At 32.4% G+C, this 16,054-nt stretch overlaps 2 protein-coding genes across 2 annotated transcripts in view; both read right to left on the bottom strand.

Moving 5' to 3' along the window:
- Nucleotides 1-2,914: 2,914 nt before the first annotated feature.
- Nucleotides 2,915-7,614, bottom strand: LOC134276351 (RNA-binding motif protein, X-linked 2-like). The gene is made up of 5 exons (XM_062758610.1): nt 7,545-7,614; nt 6,977-7,135; nt 5,238-5,367; nt 4,421-4,601; nt 2,915-3,824 (listed from the first exon to the last, which is right to left on the bottom strand). Exons 1-5 carry the CDS (start codon nt 7,556-7,558, stop codon nt 3,295-3,297), a joined length of 1,014 nt encoding a protein of 337 aa, XP_062614594.1. The 5' UTR covers nt 7,559-7,614; the 3' UTR covers nt 2,915-3,294.
- A 1,446-nt stretch (nt 7,615-9,060) lies between these two features.
- Nucleotides 9,061-16,054, bottom strand: part of LOC134276369 (NALCN channel auxiliary factor 1-like) — a 35,443-nt gene continuing 28,449 nt past the window's right edge. The window contains exons 2-3 of the mRNA XM_062758637.1: nt 12,794-12,965; nt 9,061-11,100 (exon numbers count right to left, since the gene is read on the bottom strand). Coding sequence (XP_062614621.1) covers nt 10,844-11,100; nt 12,794-12,965 — 429 coding nt within the window. The 3' untranslated portion in view covers nt 9,061-10,843. The remainder of the gene's footprint in view (nt 11,101-12,793; nt 12,966-16,054) is intronic.

Here is a 16,054-nt window from a genome sequence, read left to right as displayed (position 1 = left end):
GGTACTTATTGGCTTAGAATCATCAAACTTTGTGAGTTGATGCATCTTGGGTTTTCGGAGAGTGACGACCAAAAGTAGGTCATAGTGACCTACTTTTGACATTTTGTGGCTATAATTAAGTATCTCTGGTACTTATTGACCTAAAATCATCAAACTTTGACAGATGATGCATCTTGGGTTTTCGGAGAATGTCGACCAAAAAGTAGGTCACAGTGACCTACTTTTGAATATCTCAGGTACATATTAGCTTAGAATCATCAAACTTTGTCAGTTTAGGCACCTTGGGTTTTCGGAGAACGTCGACCAAAAGGTAGGTCACTGTGACCTACTTTTGAATATCTCAGGTACGTATTAGCTTAGAATCATCAAACTTTGTCAGTTAAGGCAGGTAGTGTAGATTCATGTTTGTTCAGATTATGACCCCCGGGGGTAGGGCGGGGCCAAAATGGCCGACCAAAGTTTTACATAGAAATATATAGGAAAATTCTTTAAAAATCTTCTTCTCAAGAATGACAGAGCCATAATTCATCATATTAATATGGAAGCATGTTCAGGTAGTGTAGATTCAAGTTTGTTCAAATCATGACCCCCCGGGGTAGGGCGGGGCAAAAATGACCAACCAAAGTTTTACATAGAAATATATAGGAAAATTCTTTAAAAATCTTCTTCTCAAGAATGACAGAGCCATAATTCATCATATTTATATGGAAGCATGTTCAGGTAGTGTAGATTCAAGTTTGTTCAAATCATGACCCCCCGGGGTAGGGCGGGGTGAAAATGACCGACCAAAGTTTTACATAGAAATATATAGGAAAATTCTTTAAAAATCTTCTTCTCAAGAATGACAAAGCCATAATTCATCATATTTATATGGAAGCATGCTCAAGTAGTGTAGATTCAGATTCATTTAAATCATGACCCCCAGGGGTAGGGCGGGGCCAAAATGGCCGACCAAAGTTTTTAAAGATATATATAGGAAAATTCTTTGAAAATCATTTTCTAAAAAATAGAAAATCCATGATTGGTCATGGGACTACTTATGGATTTAAACTTTACAATAACAAGCCATTTTCTTCTTTTTCCTACCCTTAGTGCTCAGGAGAGCGATGTGGCCCATGGGCCTCTTGTTTTTTCCTCTTGTTTGTGTTCGTGTTTTTTTTGGTCAGATTTTGTGCTTAAACTTTGTGCATGTATTTATGCTATAGAAGTATTTTTGATCAAGGGTTTTTGGTAGCATTTTATTTAAAACGAAGCTTATAATTAATTCACTTCACATTTTTCTCTTAATCTTTGTGCTTTGTTATAAAATTTTTTACCTCATTAGATACGAATACAGTTTATATAATAATTATTTGAGAAGAACAGTCTGCCAAATGTCAGATGTATACTAGCTTGAAATTTATTTTGATACATTTACAAGTTTATATATTTTCAATAATGTGTACACTTAAATTTGCAATTTAAAATGGCATTGCTTTTCTACAAGAAAGGGTATTTCTTTTAAAATAATAGTGTCTGTAGTTTTGCTACTTGATAACTTTATTAAATACATAAATGTAATTTAAATTTAATACTCAAAGTACAAACTAAATTTTCAAAACAAATATCAGAATATATATTGTATAGTTGCCTGTCCAATTTGAACAAAACATGAATACATGTAACTGTGTGCATCCCAAGGAACATTGTTTGAAAATTAATGTATATCACGGCCAAACTGAATTGATTGTTAAAGACATTCGTTGCATACTAAGAGTGTACCGGTAAATGTGTGTGTGAGAGAAGTTATGGAAATCTGAATAGTAAATGTGTGTGCTAGTTGTACACATGTGTTTGTTGTAACATTTACTTGCATTCATCATCATGATTCGAGAGACAAGTAAAATTTTAGTGGTTGTACAACATGTACAAGTCATTGTCAAACTTATGTAAAATTCAAAAAATTGAAAGAAAATAAATTTTATCATGAATCTTATTTACAGTGTACCTTGTGACTAGAATACTAATTTTTGCCCTCCCTATAATCATGTCTATATATTTGGACCAAACGAAAGGATGTCAAAGCACTGGCAGATGTAATTATCGAAGAGCTAGGTTCATTTTATGCATGAAATGGCCCTGTAGATATACTAGGTAACAATTTATTGGCTTACACTACACGTATGTTCCATTTCAAACATTAAAATGAAGTAGAGATTTTTAAGTACTTTAAAAATCCAATTCCAAAATTTTGAAATTGTCAAGTTCAGAATTTTTAAGGAAAACAGATATTTTTGAGTACATGTACTTTGAGAGAGGGAAATTAAAACGAGCATGCTCCTAGATTAAAAAAAAACATATTTTGTAATCCTCAAAAACAATTCTATCATGTTATACCGTATTAGAATTTTTAGTGAGGATTTAATTTTGGCATTATTAGCGAGGGTGCTGAGATTGCTAAAATTGAATATTGCTAAAAATTCATTGCATTTCATTTGCAATTGCTTATTTAGTGAGCATTTTGAAATTGCAAAAATTACATCTCGCTAAAAATAAAATACCAATTTTTAAGATCAAATTGCTAAATTTGCATCTTACTAAAATTTTCATTTACTTAGTATACGGTAATTGAATATTTTACTAGACCAGAGGTTGCTCTCTAATGAAATTTAACGCTTCAAAGTTTGACGGTTTTGTAAATTTTTAAAAAAGATATAAGGAAAATTATGCAGTTCATGATGTCATAATACAAATATATTGAGTAGTAAGAAAATTTTGTCATTTTTGAAAGAAATATAGACATCAATGCCATGGTCTAAAAATAAAACTAAGCAGTTTCCCTTTATCAGAAATTTGGAGGACCAAAAAAAGTCCAAAGAGATTCTTGTTCTTAAAAAAAAAAGATAAAACTCGACTGACAATCTTCTCTTTAGCTGTAATTGGTACATGTACACTTTAGCTTAATGAGAATACAAGAAATTCTAAATGCATTCTTTTAATTCAATTCTTCTTCACATTATTTCAACATACAATGTAAATTAAATTGATTGTTATTTATCATACTGTACAGACTATTATATTTTGTCCTTGTCTTAATTCTCTTGACCACTCCCTAAGATCCAACTCTTTTATGTATAAGTAGGTGCTGGATCTGTGGTATATTAATGCTTCTTTTTACCATCTCTTATCTCATCCACTTCATAAGACTTGTAACTGAAAATCCTCTCCTCAATACTAAGTCATCTCCTCAATACTAAGTCAGTTCCTCAAAAGTACATCTCCTTGATCTATCTGTGTCACCTCCTCTCATCTCTATCACCTCCTCCTGTCTCTATAATTATCACTATATCTATCCCTAGGGGACCTGTCCCTTCGATGAGGTGAATGCTCTCTGACTTGTCTAATAGGAGATCGATCTCGAGTTCTGGGCCTCGGTGAATAATCTCTTTCTCTGTCTCTTCTGTATGGAGGGGACTGCTCGCGTCTTCTTGGGGATTCCCTGTCTGTTTGTCTGGGGGGAATGTCTCTACCTCTGGGTGATCTGTCTCTATACCTATCATCTCTATACCTGTCTCTATCTAATCTTGTATCTCTATCTCTGTCTTGGTCTCTATACCTCACTGGAGATCTTTCCCTATCTTTTAGGTCTCTACCACTCTCTTTTTTCCTGTCAATTGATGACTGTTGTTTTTGATATTTACTTAGATCTTTGTTGGGTAATTCTTTTGCACCGTGAGATTTTTCACGTCTTTTTTTATTTTTGATCTTGCTAGAGTCTTCACTATCACTTTCTGACTTTTGCTTCTTTGTCTTATTTTTCTTTTTCTTCTTCTTTGCCTTTTTCTCTATAAGTATAAAAGTATCTATCATTCACCATCATTCTTTCAGTGAAGTCATGAATTGGCAGTGCATTTACTAATAGATGCAATTACATGAATCAACAATAAATATATCATTAATTGATTTTGATTGATGAATTTCTTATTGAAATGAAAGTACAGGGGTAATACATTACATGTAATCTCTTTTAATGAGAAAAGTATATGATAACCAGTTGAATATCCTGTATTTTAAGTTTTAAATTGTATCTGAATTTAGGACCAATGTCAGACAAGTTATGGTGTAAAGCTAAAAAGTTTGAAGCAGTGGACTTGATCAATGTACAAAGAACTTTACAATATGAGAACAATTTGCAAAAATTATTCATCATCTACACAAACCACACCGACAAGAACAAGAATTTTTAAAAATTTTGAGAATTTAATACATTTTTCTTTTATCCTTGAAACATTGTACCCCCTAATTCTTCTCCAAACTGCATATACATTCACCCACAGTTTGTAAGATTTTGGAAAATATCTAATTTTTCAAAAAGCAAGAGAGCACATTCAGGAGAAGTAACTCAGTAAGCCATGATCAAACTTATTATTATGGTACTAACCTTTTTTGTTTTTCTTTACTGGGATTGTATAGTCCTCTTCCTCAGAATCGCTCTCTTCTTCCTCTACTTTTGGGGCAATCCCTTCCATCCTCAGTTTCTTTGTAACTTCATCCTCATCCCCATGCTCTTTAGGGACTTTGTAATTTTCCACGTGATCTACACGGATGGTTCTTCCCAAGAGCTGCATGTATACAACATACAAACAAATGGAGGAATGACATAAATAAGTTTTAACAAAAGTCTTGTTTCAAACGAAAGTCTTCTTAAATCTTTGAGGACTCTGATTATGATTTTAAATCAGTTACACTGTAGGCAATTTTTATTTTGATGATTTAACAAATCTCTTCAGCAATATTATTAACAATTATTTTATTCTTGAAATTAAATTTCTATATATTTCATTCAATTTTTAAAAGTTTGATAAGTAAATTTGAAATTGTGATTGTGAGAAAGAGAAAAAATATCCCTGTACAGTATCTTATGAACCAACATGACCAAACCCACGTTATGTTACTTATTTATGAAATACTTTAAAATAATGTTTGTTTGCCCTCTCTTGACTCTGGGTAAAAAAATTGGATTGATAAATAGGTGGGAATATTTTTTTTCTGAAAATTATAATGTATTTGTTGATAAGATCAAGGGACAAAAGGGAAAAATTATTGTTTCCCAGGGGTTAAAAAAATTTTTAAGTCAGTCCTTTTTGAGCCAGTTGATCAGGAGAGGGCTACCAAATCATTTTTTTAAGGTGATCTAATAAATATACATGAACTTTGACTTCTCTAAAAAGCAAAACACTCAGAAGCTTTCAGCATACCTTGATTCCATTAAGATTATCAACAGCTAGTACAGTGCTTCTCTGATCTTCGTAACATATGAAGCAGAAGCCACGAGACTTCCCAGTCTTCCCATCTCTCACTAAGTTGATATTCACTAATTCTCCATATCTTACAGAAAATAAAACAAAATGTTTTACTTTAGACATACATGCTCAAGGACACTTGTAAATAACCACATATTTATGATAAAAAAAATCAATGCACTGTGGTTTCATCAATATTCGTTGAGCACCAGTTTTCAAGGATTTCATTGTTGGGCAGATCCATAAATTTAAATGTTCATTGAATTAAAAATATGTTATTCACTAGTATAGGCACTGCTTTTGTCCACGAAAATATGTATCCTCGAAAACATCTGTTTTAAAAATACACGAAAATTGATACCAACAAAAGCTGATGAAACCACAGTATGTTTCAGTTGAAGTAACTGCTTAATACTAGGGCTGTCACGGTTCCGAAATTTTTCGGGTCGGGTCGGTTCTGATTTTTTGAGGTTCGGATTCGGGTTTCTCGGGTCGGGTAGGTAACTGAAGAAAAGCTCATGATTTGTATTATTTTCAACAATAAAAAGAATATTCTCATTTAATTTTAGAAATAGCAATTAATTTAATAACTAGTTTAAGGTAGCCTCCTGACTAGACAACAACTGTACCAAATTATTTAAATCACCTTTCAGGGTTTCAGATTGAAATAAGTAACTATAGGACATCTGGCATATTTACCAGAAAAGTTATAGGCCATTCTGTCCTAAACTTCCTAACACTATAGGCCAATAGAAAAGTTAAACTAACTCAGATTTCTGTCAGACCTTTACAAAATAGTCATTTTATTACATAAATATTCATATATTAATTTTCCTTTTAATAAGGTGGAAATATTATTTTGTTTCTTTTAAACAAAATTAATATATTGAAACAGAATGGGAATTGTTTTTTTTTTTAATTCCATTCTCAATGGGTACTTAAACTTATATTAGTTCCACCTTTCATTACATGTAAATGTATTTATTTCTTGGGATTACAATTTTTAAAAATAGTAATCCAAAAATTTTTATCTCTGATGATATTCAATGTATAATTACGTTTAAAGATTACCTAGACTATTTTTTTCCCCTTAGGAAAACCTTGCAACATTGTCCGTTTCCTGATATTAGTCCGACCCCATATTCAATCATGGCGGCAAAAATAACAACATGGCATGGATTCCTTAGATGTTTTAAACATTCATCACTACTTAATGCTTCTTGCAGTTGAGTTTGGAAATAAAATTATAGAGTATTTTGCCAAGATCTATTTATAACAAAATATCATTGGCTGATTGAATCGACATTTGCAGAAAGTAGAGAAAAACAATGGGATCTGAATAGAGGAAAAATTATACGACTGGCCTTTACATATAGAAGATAATCGGCCATTGTGTCTGTTCATAAACTTTCATTGGCAAATGGCCGACGCCAATCTGAAACCCTGCCTTTTTAATGACAATTTACTAACAAAACTCGTTTTTGACACCATTTTATAGTAAAATCTACTCTATTATACAAATCGGGGAATTCCACAAAAACCCGTAGGTTAATTGTTCCCGGTTCTTATTTCGGGTACCCGTGACAGCCCTACTTAATACATATAATAATATATAATTTTAATATGAAGTCTATTTACAATAACATTGATTATTAGTATATGAATATTAACAGCCATTAATAATCATTACTAACTGTGAGAACACTGCTATGACATCTCCTTCAGTCAGGTCATAGGGAAGACCTCCAATAAAGATCCACGCACTGTCTTTGTACTGGTCATGCCACGATTTCTTCCCCACCAGACCTAATTCTAGTTCCCTCTCGTTCATCTTCTGAACATTTTTTATGTTTCTGTTAAACAAATTCCATAGATTTTAGCAGTGGATTTGATGAATATTTCTTTGAATAAATAACTAAAATCAATTTTACATTAGATTTTTAACACCAAAATGCCTACTAAGACTAAGAATCGAAAATTTTAACTTTGAAAATAATTGTGAATTCTAGGCACAAATTGATCAGTTGCAGATTTTAATTGATGTCTTGCCCATAAATGTATTTTCTATACTCGGTCTTCACTACATAGCATTTAAATAAAAAAAAATAAAGATACAAGCGCAAGTTAAATTTTATTTCGAATTTCTTCTGAATTCGTAAACAACCCTGCCATTCGCTGATCAAATTTCACAATCTATTAATGATAGAAATTAATTAAAATAAATAATTCCTTTATAACAAATGTTATATAAAGTTTAATTACGTTAGAGGATTCATGATGCCAAGCAGCAAAACGTTTTTCCTTCCCAAACGTTGTTTTTTTTCTGATCCACTTGGTGACTTCCGGTTTTCGGGTGTAAGACAAGTCGTGCGTTTTTTAATTTATTTTGGACGGTGTAATCTGAGTCTTCGTAGGGTAACCTTGTTGAGTTTTCAACATCACATGTATTCTACATATATTTCAAGTGTTAAAGTAATTTTGATAATATGCAATGAAAACATGTATCCACTTTCTCTCATTCCTGCAGTTTTTATGTGGCATCTGACAGTGTGGACAGAATGCTGAATATTTATATAATTTATTTTATTTCAAACAGCTTTCAATTTTTCAATTAAAATTGTTTTTAACACAAACGTGATCACACATTAAACTTGAGATATAATTTATTTTATTTTAAACAGTTTTTCATTCTATGCCTTTTCCCCAAGATTTTATTCAAAACATAAACTTATGTGTTTCCATTTAATACCAAAGTTACATTTTGATTTGAAGTCAGCATTTGGTAAATTTTATGACGGCCTTGTAAGCAAAATTAATGTAACCCTTTTTAATTGGTCTTATTTTGGATGAAATTGTTTCATATCATTTGTAAGGCCTTTTTGCACTAAGTTTGACTATATACGGAATGTCGCATACTTGGTGGATATATATCAATATATATAGGGATGAAGACGGATGTGACTAGTAAACAAGGCATCTTTACTCCTCTTGGGCATCTGATTCCATTTGTTTAATATCAAGTGATCGTTTGTACTAAGTTGACAACGGAATGTTCCGTCTAATTGATCAATACATACATAGGGCTGACAGCGGGTGTCACTAGTCAACAGCTAGACCGGGATCCTTACTCCTCTTCGGCTCCTGATTCCACCTTTGGAATTTCTGGGGGTCTGTGTTAATTTGTTTGTTTTTTTCATGTTTGTTTGTTTGTTTGTTTTGAACATATTTTATTGACAACATGATATCATTGAATCGTTTGTTCATTATCTTCACTTTTTTATGCGCCCGGAGCGATAAATCGGGGCGTATATTGTTTTATTTTGGTCTGTCCGTTTCTCTCTCTGTCTGTCTGTTGTCAACTCTAACCTTCGCCATGACTTTTGAACCGTGAGAGATAGAGACTTCATATTTGGTAAGCTTACTCCACTGTTTAAGATTTCAAATGACACCAAGGTCAATGACCTTGAGACCTTGACTGGGACCTATATGCTAAAAATAGCTTTCTCGACTTATGCCATACTTTTTGAACCATAGGAAATAGAGGCTTCATATTAAGCATACTCCACTAATTAAGTTCTTTCAAATGACATCAAGGTCAATGACCTTGTGACTTTGACTGTGACCTATATGCTAAAAATAGCTTTATCGAATTTTGTTGCCACCGGACGCATAGTGTTTCACAAACACATCCTGTTCACTGTTAAAATGTGTGTATAATTATACATGTATCTTCCCTTTACCTCTTTTGAAAGAATAAATCAATGATGAATACTTTTTTTTTACTTTTAATCAATAAATCTAACCATCTGTCATGAAAATATGATTGTAATGCTTTAAACCACAGTTGACGGTATAGATTACCAAAATTTTTTACAAACGTCATCCTCGTTCGATCAATGTTAAGTTTATTGCTGGTACAATGTGGTAATACAAGACATAAATATAAATGAAATTTGTATCCATAAATTATCGAATAAGTTATTATAAATCAAAACAAAACAACTCGAAACATATTAAGAAATCTTCAACAGATACAGTTGGTCAAAAATTGAACCTGAAAGACTAACAGGAAACTCTCAAGCTTAAGGTAAAACAGAACGCTTAAATAAACTACAAACTATTTTTAAAATTTTGACGTTGTGGTTTCTTTGAGAGACGTTAAATGTACGTTTTCTTTGTTCAAATGTACCCGTGTCTGTCTGCCAGATGTACTTATTTCCTTTTTTTTCGAAATATATAAAATTTAATGCTGATGTAATTTCATGAACAAATAATTTATGACATGTTATTTAAGATATTTTTTGCGGCATAAACCGTTGAAACTCTCAAAGTATGCCTATTTTTAATTTTGAAACCTAGCAGAAGTAATGAAAATAACCAAAATCTCGATTATAACAATTAATGTTGCCTTTGGAAAGTCTTTCCTTGACTGTTTGTTTGAACTTAAAAGTTCTTCAATAGAAATTAGAAAGTAACTGAGAGCCTATATATATTGATCTTCATTATTGCCATTTTTTTGGTTTTGCCCTTCCAGATTAAAAAAAAAGATTTTTCTTTTCTACGGTCATACCAACAAAGTTGAGTTGGTGACATTGTTTTTGCTAGACTAAAAATTTTGGCTGTAAGATTTTAAATTAAACTAAATACAAAAATGATAATCACCCGAAAGAATTCAGACAAAATGTTTTCATTTAAATAGATCTATAAATTTATCATTTTTTTGTAAATTAGAATTTCAATTTAGATAGAGAAACATTAATTTATCTGAATAGAGTTGTATCTTTAAAAAAGTAGATATTAATGTTTTTGGCCAAACCAAGACAGGGTATAAGTATTGCCTACTTTAGGAAACAGTATTTTAAACTTGGAAAGGACATAGACAGAAAGAAAGACTGACTGACAGACAACAAGATAATAACCGCATCAGTATCCTATCAAATACACCCTTCCCCTATATATACAGTCTCTCTGTTTACCAATAAATATTAATTTAGAAAAAGTTTTCTAGTTTTCCATCCAATTGTTGTCAAAAAATGTAAGATTTTTATTTACAGTGTTTATTGTTACAAGAAGAAATATTCTAAGTTTATATCACCTTTGAAAATGAACAGTATTTGGAATCTAGCCCCTCTAAACAATGAAAATAAAATAAAAATAATTGAAAGCACTGTTTCCAGAATGATGCTCATATACAAGCTGAACTAAATTAAGATTTCAAAGATAGATAAATAAAATTATAGACAGCAAACAGTGAATTTAAAAAGTAAAAAAAAAAAACAATATACAGAGGCCACTTTTTTCTATTGAAATAATTATTTATTGTAATCAGCACGTGTGTATAAACATTATTATTGTGCAGATGAACGAGTATACTACAAAATAAATTAAATAACTTTGCCAGTTTGAAGAGCAAGTCAGTAAATATGCTTTATTGCTCATAAAACAAATTCATCACGTGAGACCAAAACTAAGAAACGCAACACCTCACACAAACAGGCTTCACACACGCGCATTCACTTCCAAACTCAGTCACTACTACACCTAAATAAACAACTATTCCATTAAGTTAAACCTATAGAAATAAATAATAACAATGTCCTAACAAGGTATAGACCAATTAGATGCAAACATATCCTTGTAAATGAGTTTGTATAAATGGAGCAGCAGGAGTTACGGTCCGTGGTATTTGAATAGTGGGCAGCACTGTAGTTGTGTCGTGACGGAAAATGACGAAGACATTTTGCATTATTTTCGTCTGTTAAATAACACTGTTTGTAACATTGCTCCGAAAGACTTGGCACCATATCCGATGATGGATCTATAAAGAAGAAAAATTTTAATTTTACAAAAAAGAGACAGATTTTGTAGAAAGAACACAGGCTACCCAAACATCGAACATAATTGTAAATTTATTTTTAGCAAAACTACAAGTACGACATAAAAATGCCTCTGAATGTCTTCTAAACAAATGTAATTTATAACAGGACTTGCAGAAATAAATGAACATGTTGTCATTTTATTAACAAGTACGAAATAAAATACATATATATACTAAGGTTCAAGAACGAGACCGAAGAAAAAATTCAAATTAGAATGAGTCAGTGGGAAGACAGAGATGTCGAGGACTTAGTCAGGGGATATCAGGGAAATGACAGAGACTTAGTCAAGGGATATCAGGGTGTTGACAGTGACGTCAGGGACTTAGTCAGGGGATATCAGGATGTTGACAGTGACGTCAGGGACTTAGTCAGGGGATATCAGGGTGTTGACAGTGACGTCAAGGACTTAGTCAGGGGATATCAGGGTGTTGGCAGAAACGTCAGGGACTTAGTCAGGGGATATCAGGGTGTTGACAGTGACGTCAGGGGCTTAGTCAGGGGATATCAGGGAGCTGTTAGGGATTTAATCAGGGGATATCAGGGAGTTGTCAGGGACTTAGTCAGGGGCTATCAGGGAGTTGTCAGGGGCTTCGTCAGGGAATATCAGGGAATTGTCAGGGATTTAATCAGGGGATATCAGGGAGTTGACAGTGACATCAGGGACTTAGTCAGGGGATATCAGGGACTTAGTTAGATGGTATCAGGGAGTTGACAGAGACGTCAGGGACTTAGGCAGGGGATATCAAGGATTTGACAGGGACGTCATAAAATTAGTCAGGGGACGACAGGGAGTTGACAGTAACGCCAAGGATCAGGGAGTTGACAGAGACGGAAGGGATTTAGTCAGGCGGTACTAGGGAGTTGACAGAAACGTCAGAGAATGCAAATGGGATAGAGAGCGATGTCGGGAACAAAGACAGGGATTAATAGTGGGATGTCAGGGCGAGACAGAAAAGCGTTATGAATTGACAGAGGAACGTCAGGGGATTTTTTTCAGTCGTATGAGGAAAATCATTACAGCATTAAAAATATCAGCTATCTAAATTGAAAGAAAATTGATTACGTTGATTTAACTATAAAGAATACTAAAAGTACGATATAATATATATACTGTTTAAAACCAGAAATTTTGTTGAAAAGTTTTCTTGGTATATTTGGTTGAGACTGAAGAATTCAGAGTATGATCTAATCTTGAAAGATTTTTGGGTTTCCTTTATACAAAAAAAAACTCATCTAAACTGAGGGTCCAGTGGCGTAGCATTGTTTTTGAAAGTGGAGGGGGGGGGGGGGCATAGAATTTTTTTCGACTTACCTGAAAAATTCTTGACAAGCAAAAGAAAAAAGGAAAATTGTCCAAATTTTTCTTTCCATTCTTAATTTAACTGTACTGCAACAAAAGTAGGGTTGAGGGTTGCAACCGGACTCTCAAATGAACATTTACTATAATAGAACAAAGTTATGTCTGGAAAAAAGGAGGGGGCAGACCCTCCTCCGCTCACCCCTGATACTACGTGCCTGGGGCCAAATAATAATTTCTAAAAGAGCTAATAAACAAATACTAATCATTCATCATTTTACTTCTGATGTCGAAGCTGCAAGCCAGCAATCGTTAGTGCACGGAGAGTTACCCACCTTTGCATATAAAACTAGGTTCCCCTGCATAAGTTGACTCGGTCAGAGGCTTGAGAAATGGACACTGTTTTTCTACTCCTGAGCAGAAATCATCACAGGGAGGTAACGGGGAGGGGGAGAGCCGGCTATACACGGGAATATGTTGTGAGCATAACCAGAACTTGTAAGCCTCCTGAAATACAATAGAAAAATTGATGAGAAAAAAGTTGAAAGTTGTACAAAAATGGGTGTTCAAACACGAATGAGTCAAACTTGTGTAGGGTTTTCAACTCTTGCTGTTATAATACTTTTTGAAATAGTTTTTGGGTATGTGGATATGGGAGGGTGTCAAATAACAATTATCAATTGAAATACTCGAAACATATTTCAAGTACCGAATCCATAATAGAGCCATTATAAATGTAAATTGCCCAAAATAACAGTGGCACGGACAATTTCGGACTTGTCATATTCCCTCTAAGGTTACCTGATGCACCCTAACAAAAAAATACTATAGTTAACCATAGTAAACTATAGTTTACTATAGTTAACTATAGTGATAACTTTGACACTTTGAAAACTTTGATTTACTATAGTGATAACTTAGACACTTTGAAAAACTTTGACGAAAACTTTGACACTTTGAAAAACTTTGACGAAAACTTTGACACTTTGAAAAACTTTGACGAAAACTTTGACACTTTGAAAAACTTTGACGAAAACTTTGACACTTGGGTTTTGAAAAACTTTGACGAAAACTTTGACACTTTGAAAAACTTTGGCGAAAACTTTGACACTTTGAAAAACTTTGGCGAAAACTTTGACACTTTGAAAAACTTTGGCGAAAACTTTGACACTTTGAAAAACTTTGACAAAAACTTTGACACTTTGAAAAACTTTGACGAAAACTTTGACACTTTGAAAAACTTTGGCGAAAACTTTGACACTTTGAAAAACTTTGGCGAAAACTTTGACACTTTGAAAAACTTTGACGAAAACTCTGACACTTTGAAAAACTTTGACGAAAACTTTGACACTTTGAAAAACTTTATTGAAAACTTTGATACTTTGAAAAACTTTATTGAAAACTTTGATACTTCAAAAAACTTTATCGAAAACTTGGATACTTCGAAAAACTTTATCGAAAACTTGGATGCTTTAAAACTTTGAAAAAGTTTATTGAAAACTTAGACACTTTAAAAAACTTTATTGAAAACTTTGATTCTTTGAGAAACTTTATCGAAAACTTTGAAACTTTGAAAAACATTATCCAAGTCTTTGATACTTTGTAAAACTTAATCGAAAACTTGAATACTTTGAAAAACTTTATCAAAAAATTAAACACTTTGAAAAACTTTGTCAAAAACTTGGATACTTTAACACTTCGAAAAACTTTATAAAAATACTTTGACACTTTAAAAACTTTATCGAAAACTTTGAAAATTTCAAAAACTTTTTCGAAAACTTTGAAAATTTCAAAAACTTTATCTAAAACATGGATACTTTAACACATAGAAAAATTTTATCGCCAACTTTGACACTTTTAAAAAACTTTATCGCCAACTTTGAAAATTTAAAAAACTTTATTGAAAACTTGGGATGCTTTGAAAAACTTTATCGAAAAGTTTGATACTTTGAAAAACTTTATCGAAAACTTTGACACTTTGAGAAACTTTATCGAAAACTTTGACACTTTGAAAAACTGTGGCGAAAACTTTGACACTTTGAAAAACTTTGGCGAAAACTTTGACACTTTGAAAAACTTTGACGAAAACTTTGACACTTTGAAAAATTTTGGCAAAAACTTTGACACTTTGAAAAACTTTGACGAAAACTTTGACACTTTGAAAAACTTTGACGAAAACTTTGACACTTTGAAAAACTTTGGCGAAAACTTTGACACTTTGAAAAACTTTGGCGAAAACTTTGACACTTTGAAAAACTTTGACAAAAACTTTGACACTTTGAAAAACTTTGGCGAAAACTTTGACACTTTGAAAAACTTTGGCGAAAACTTTGACACTTTGAAAAACTTTGGCGAAAACTTTGACACTTTGAAAAACTTTGGCGAAAACTCTGACACTTTGAAAAACTTTGGCGAAAACTTTGACACTTTGAAAAACTTTGGCGAAAACTTTGACACTTTGAAAAACTTTGGCGAAAACTTTGACACTTTGAAAAACTTTGACAAAAACTTTGACACTTTGAAAAACTTTGGCGAAAACTTTGACACTTTGATTTACTATAGTTAACTATAGTAAACTATAGTTAACTATAGTTAACTATAGTTAACTATAGTATTTTTTTGTTAGGGCACCTTGGGATTTTTTAATGGTGGGGCTGATTTGTCATTTACGTAAAGAGAACTCAGCTCTTTTTTTTGTAGTATTGTAAACGTATTTTTTCTACGGTGTAATAATTCCGCGGAATCTCAATTTCTGTTTAATCCGCGTGTAGAAAATTAAGCGGATTTCCTAGACTGTCACTATATGCCTTACATTTATATTAAGCTTAAGTACGCTTGGACAAATTTACGCGGAAAATTTGTACCAAGCGATCGAAAAAAGTACTTAAGTACTTTTACAGTATATTTAATATAAAGTGGCAAAGAAGAATACAAAAGGGATACGTTTATACTTAAATTCACCTACGAAAAAAATATATACTTGATAAAAATGCTTATCAATCAGACTGTTTGCATTTTATATACTACTACTAGTATATAACTGAAGGACATTTTTTCTCAAGTCTCGAGAAAAACTAGAAAATCCTCGAGTCAAATCCTCTTTTTTACTGTAAAAATGCGGTTGAACAAGGTTGATCATGTTCATACAACCAAATATCTACTACACTGAGAATTATTAGAAAAATAGAATTGCTCTAACGAAGAATACACAAATTTACAAATGAACTTTTTGACCTTATCCTTCCCCTGAACGAGAAAACTAAATATTGGCTTCTATTTTAATTACTAGTATCTCATAAGAGGCTGCCTGCATATCAATCTGACGACTAGCAGCTGTCTAGTTTTAGGATGAGTTTTACAGATTTTTTATGTATTTCTTACATTTTTAAATTCAACAGCTGATTCCGAGGCCAAATTCCAATTAGCTGTGCTATCATCTGAGGATGCTTGCACTTTTATTTGTTTCCACTTTACAAAGCGAAAAAAAAAACTTGAATGGCTTTTACTATTAAAGTTTGCAAAAACTTCGAGGCCCTAAAATCATAATTGACTAAATAAACTTTAGAATGAAATGGTTAAAATAAAAAGACTTTAAG

Source organism: Saccostrea cucullata, unplaced genomic scaffold (genome assembly GCF_032062105.1).
Source record: "Saccostrea cucullata isolate Sc308-1 unplaced genomic scaffold, CSIRO_AGI_Scuc_v1 ctg121, whole genome shotgun sequence".
Taxonomy (NCBI): Eukaryota; Metazoa; Mollusca; class Bivalvia; order Ostreida; family Ostreidae; genus Saccostrea; species Saccostrea cuccullata.
This window is presented reverse-complemented; position numbering and strand designations above follow the sequence as displayed.

Excerpts from the sequence above, each read along its gene's own strand:
- LOC134276351 (XM_062758610.1), bottom strand. Across the intron at positions 4,602-5,237 it reads ATAATCTTAATGGAATCAAG|CTCTTGGGAAGAACCATCCG; the intron begins GTATGCTGAAAG and ends GTATACATGCAG. Across the intron at positions 3,825-4,420 it reads AGTAAAGAAAAACAAAAAAG|AGAAAAAGGCAAAGAAGAAG; the intron begins GTTAGTACCATA and ends TTATACTTATAG.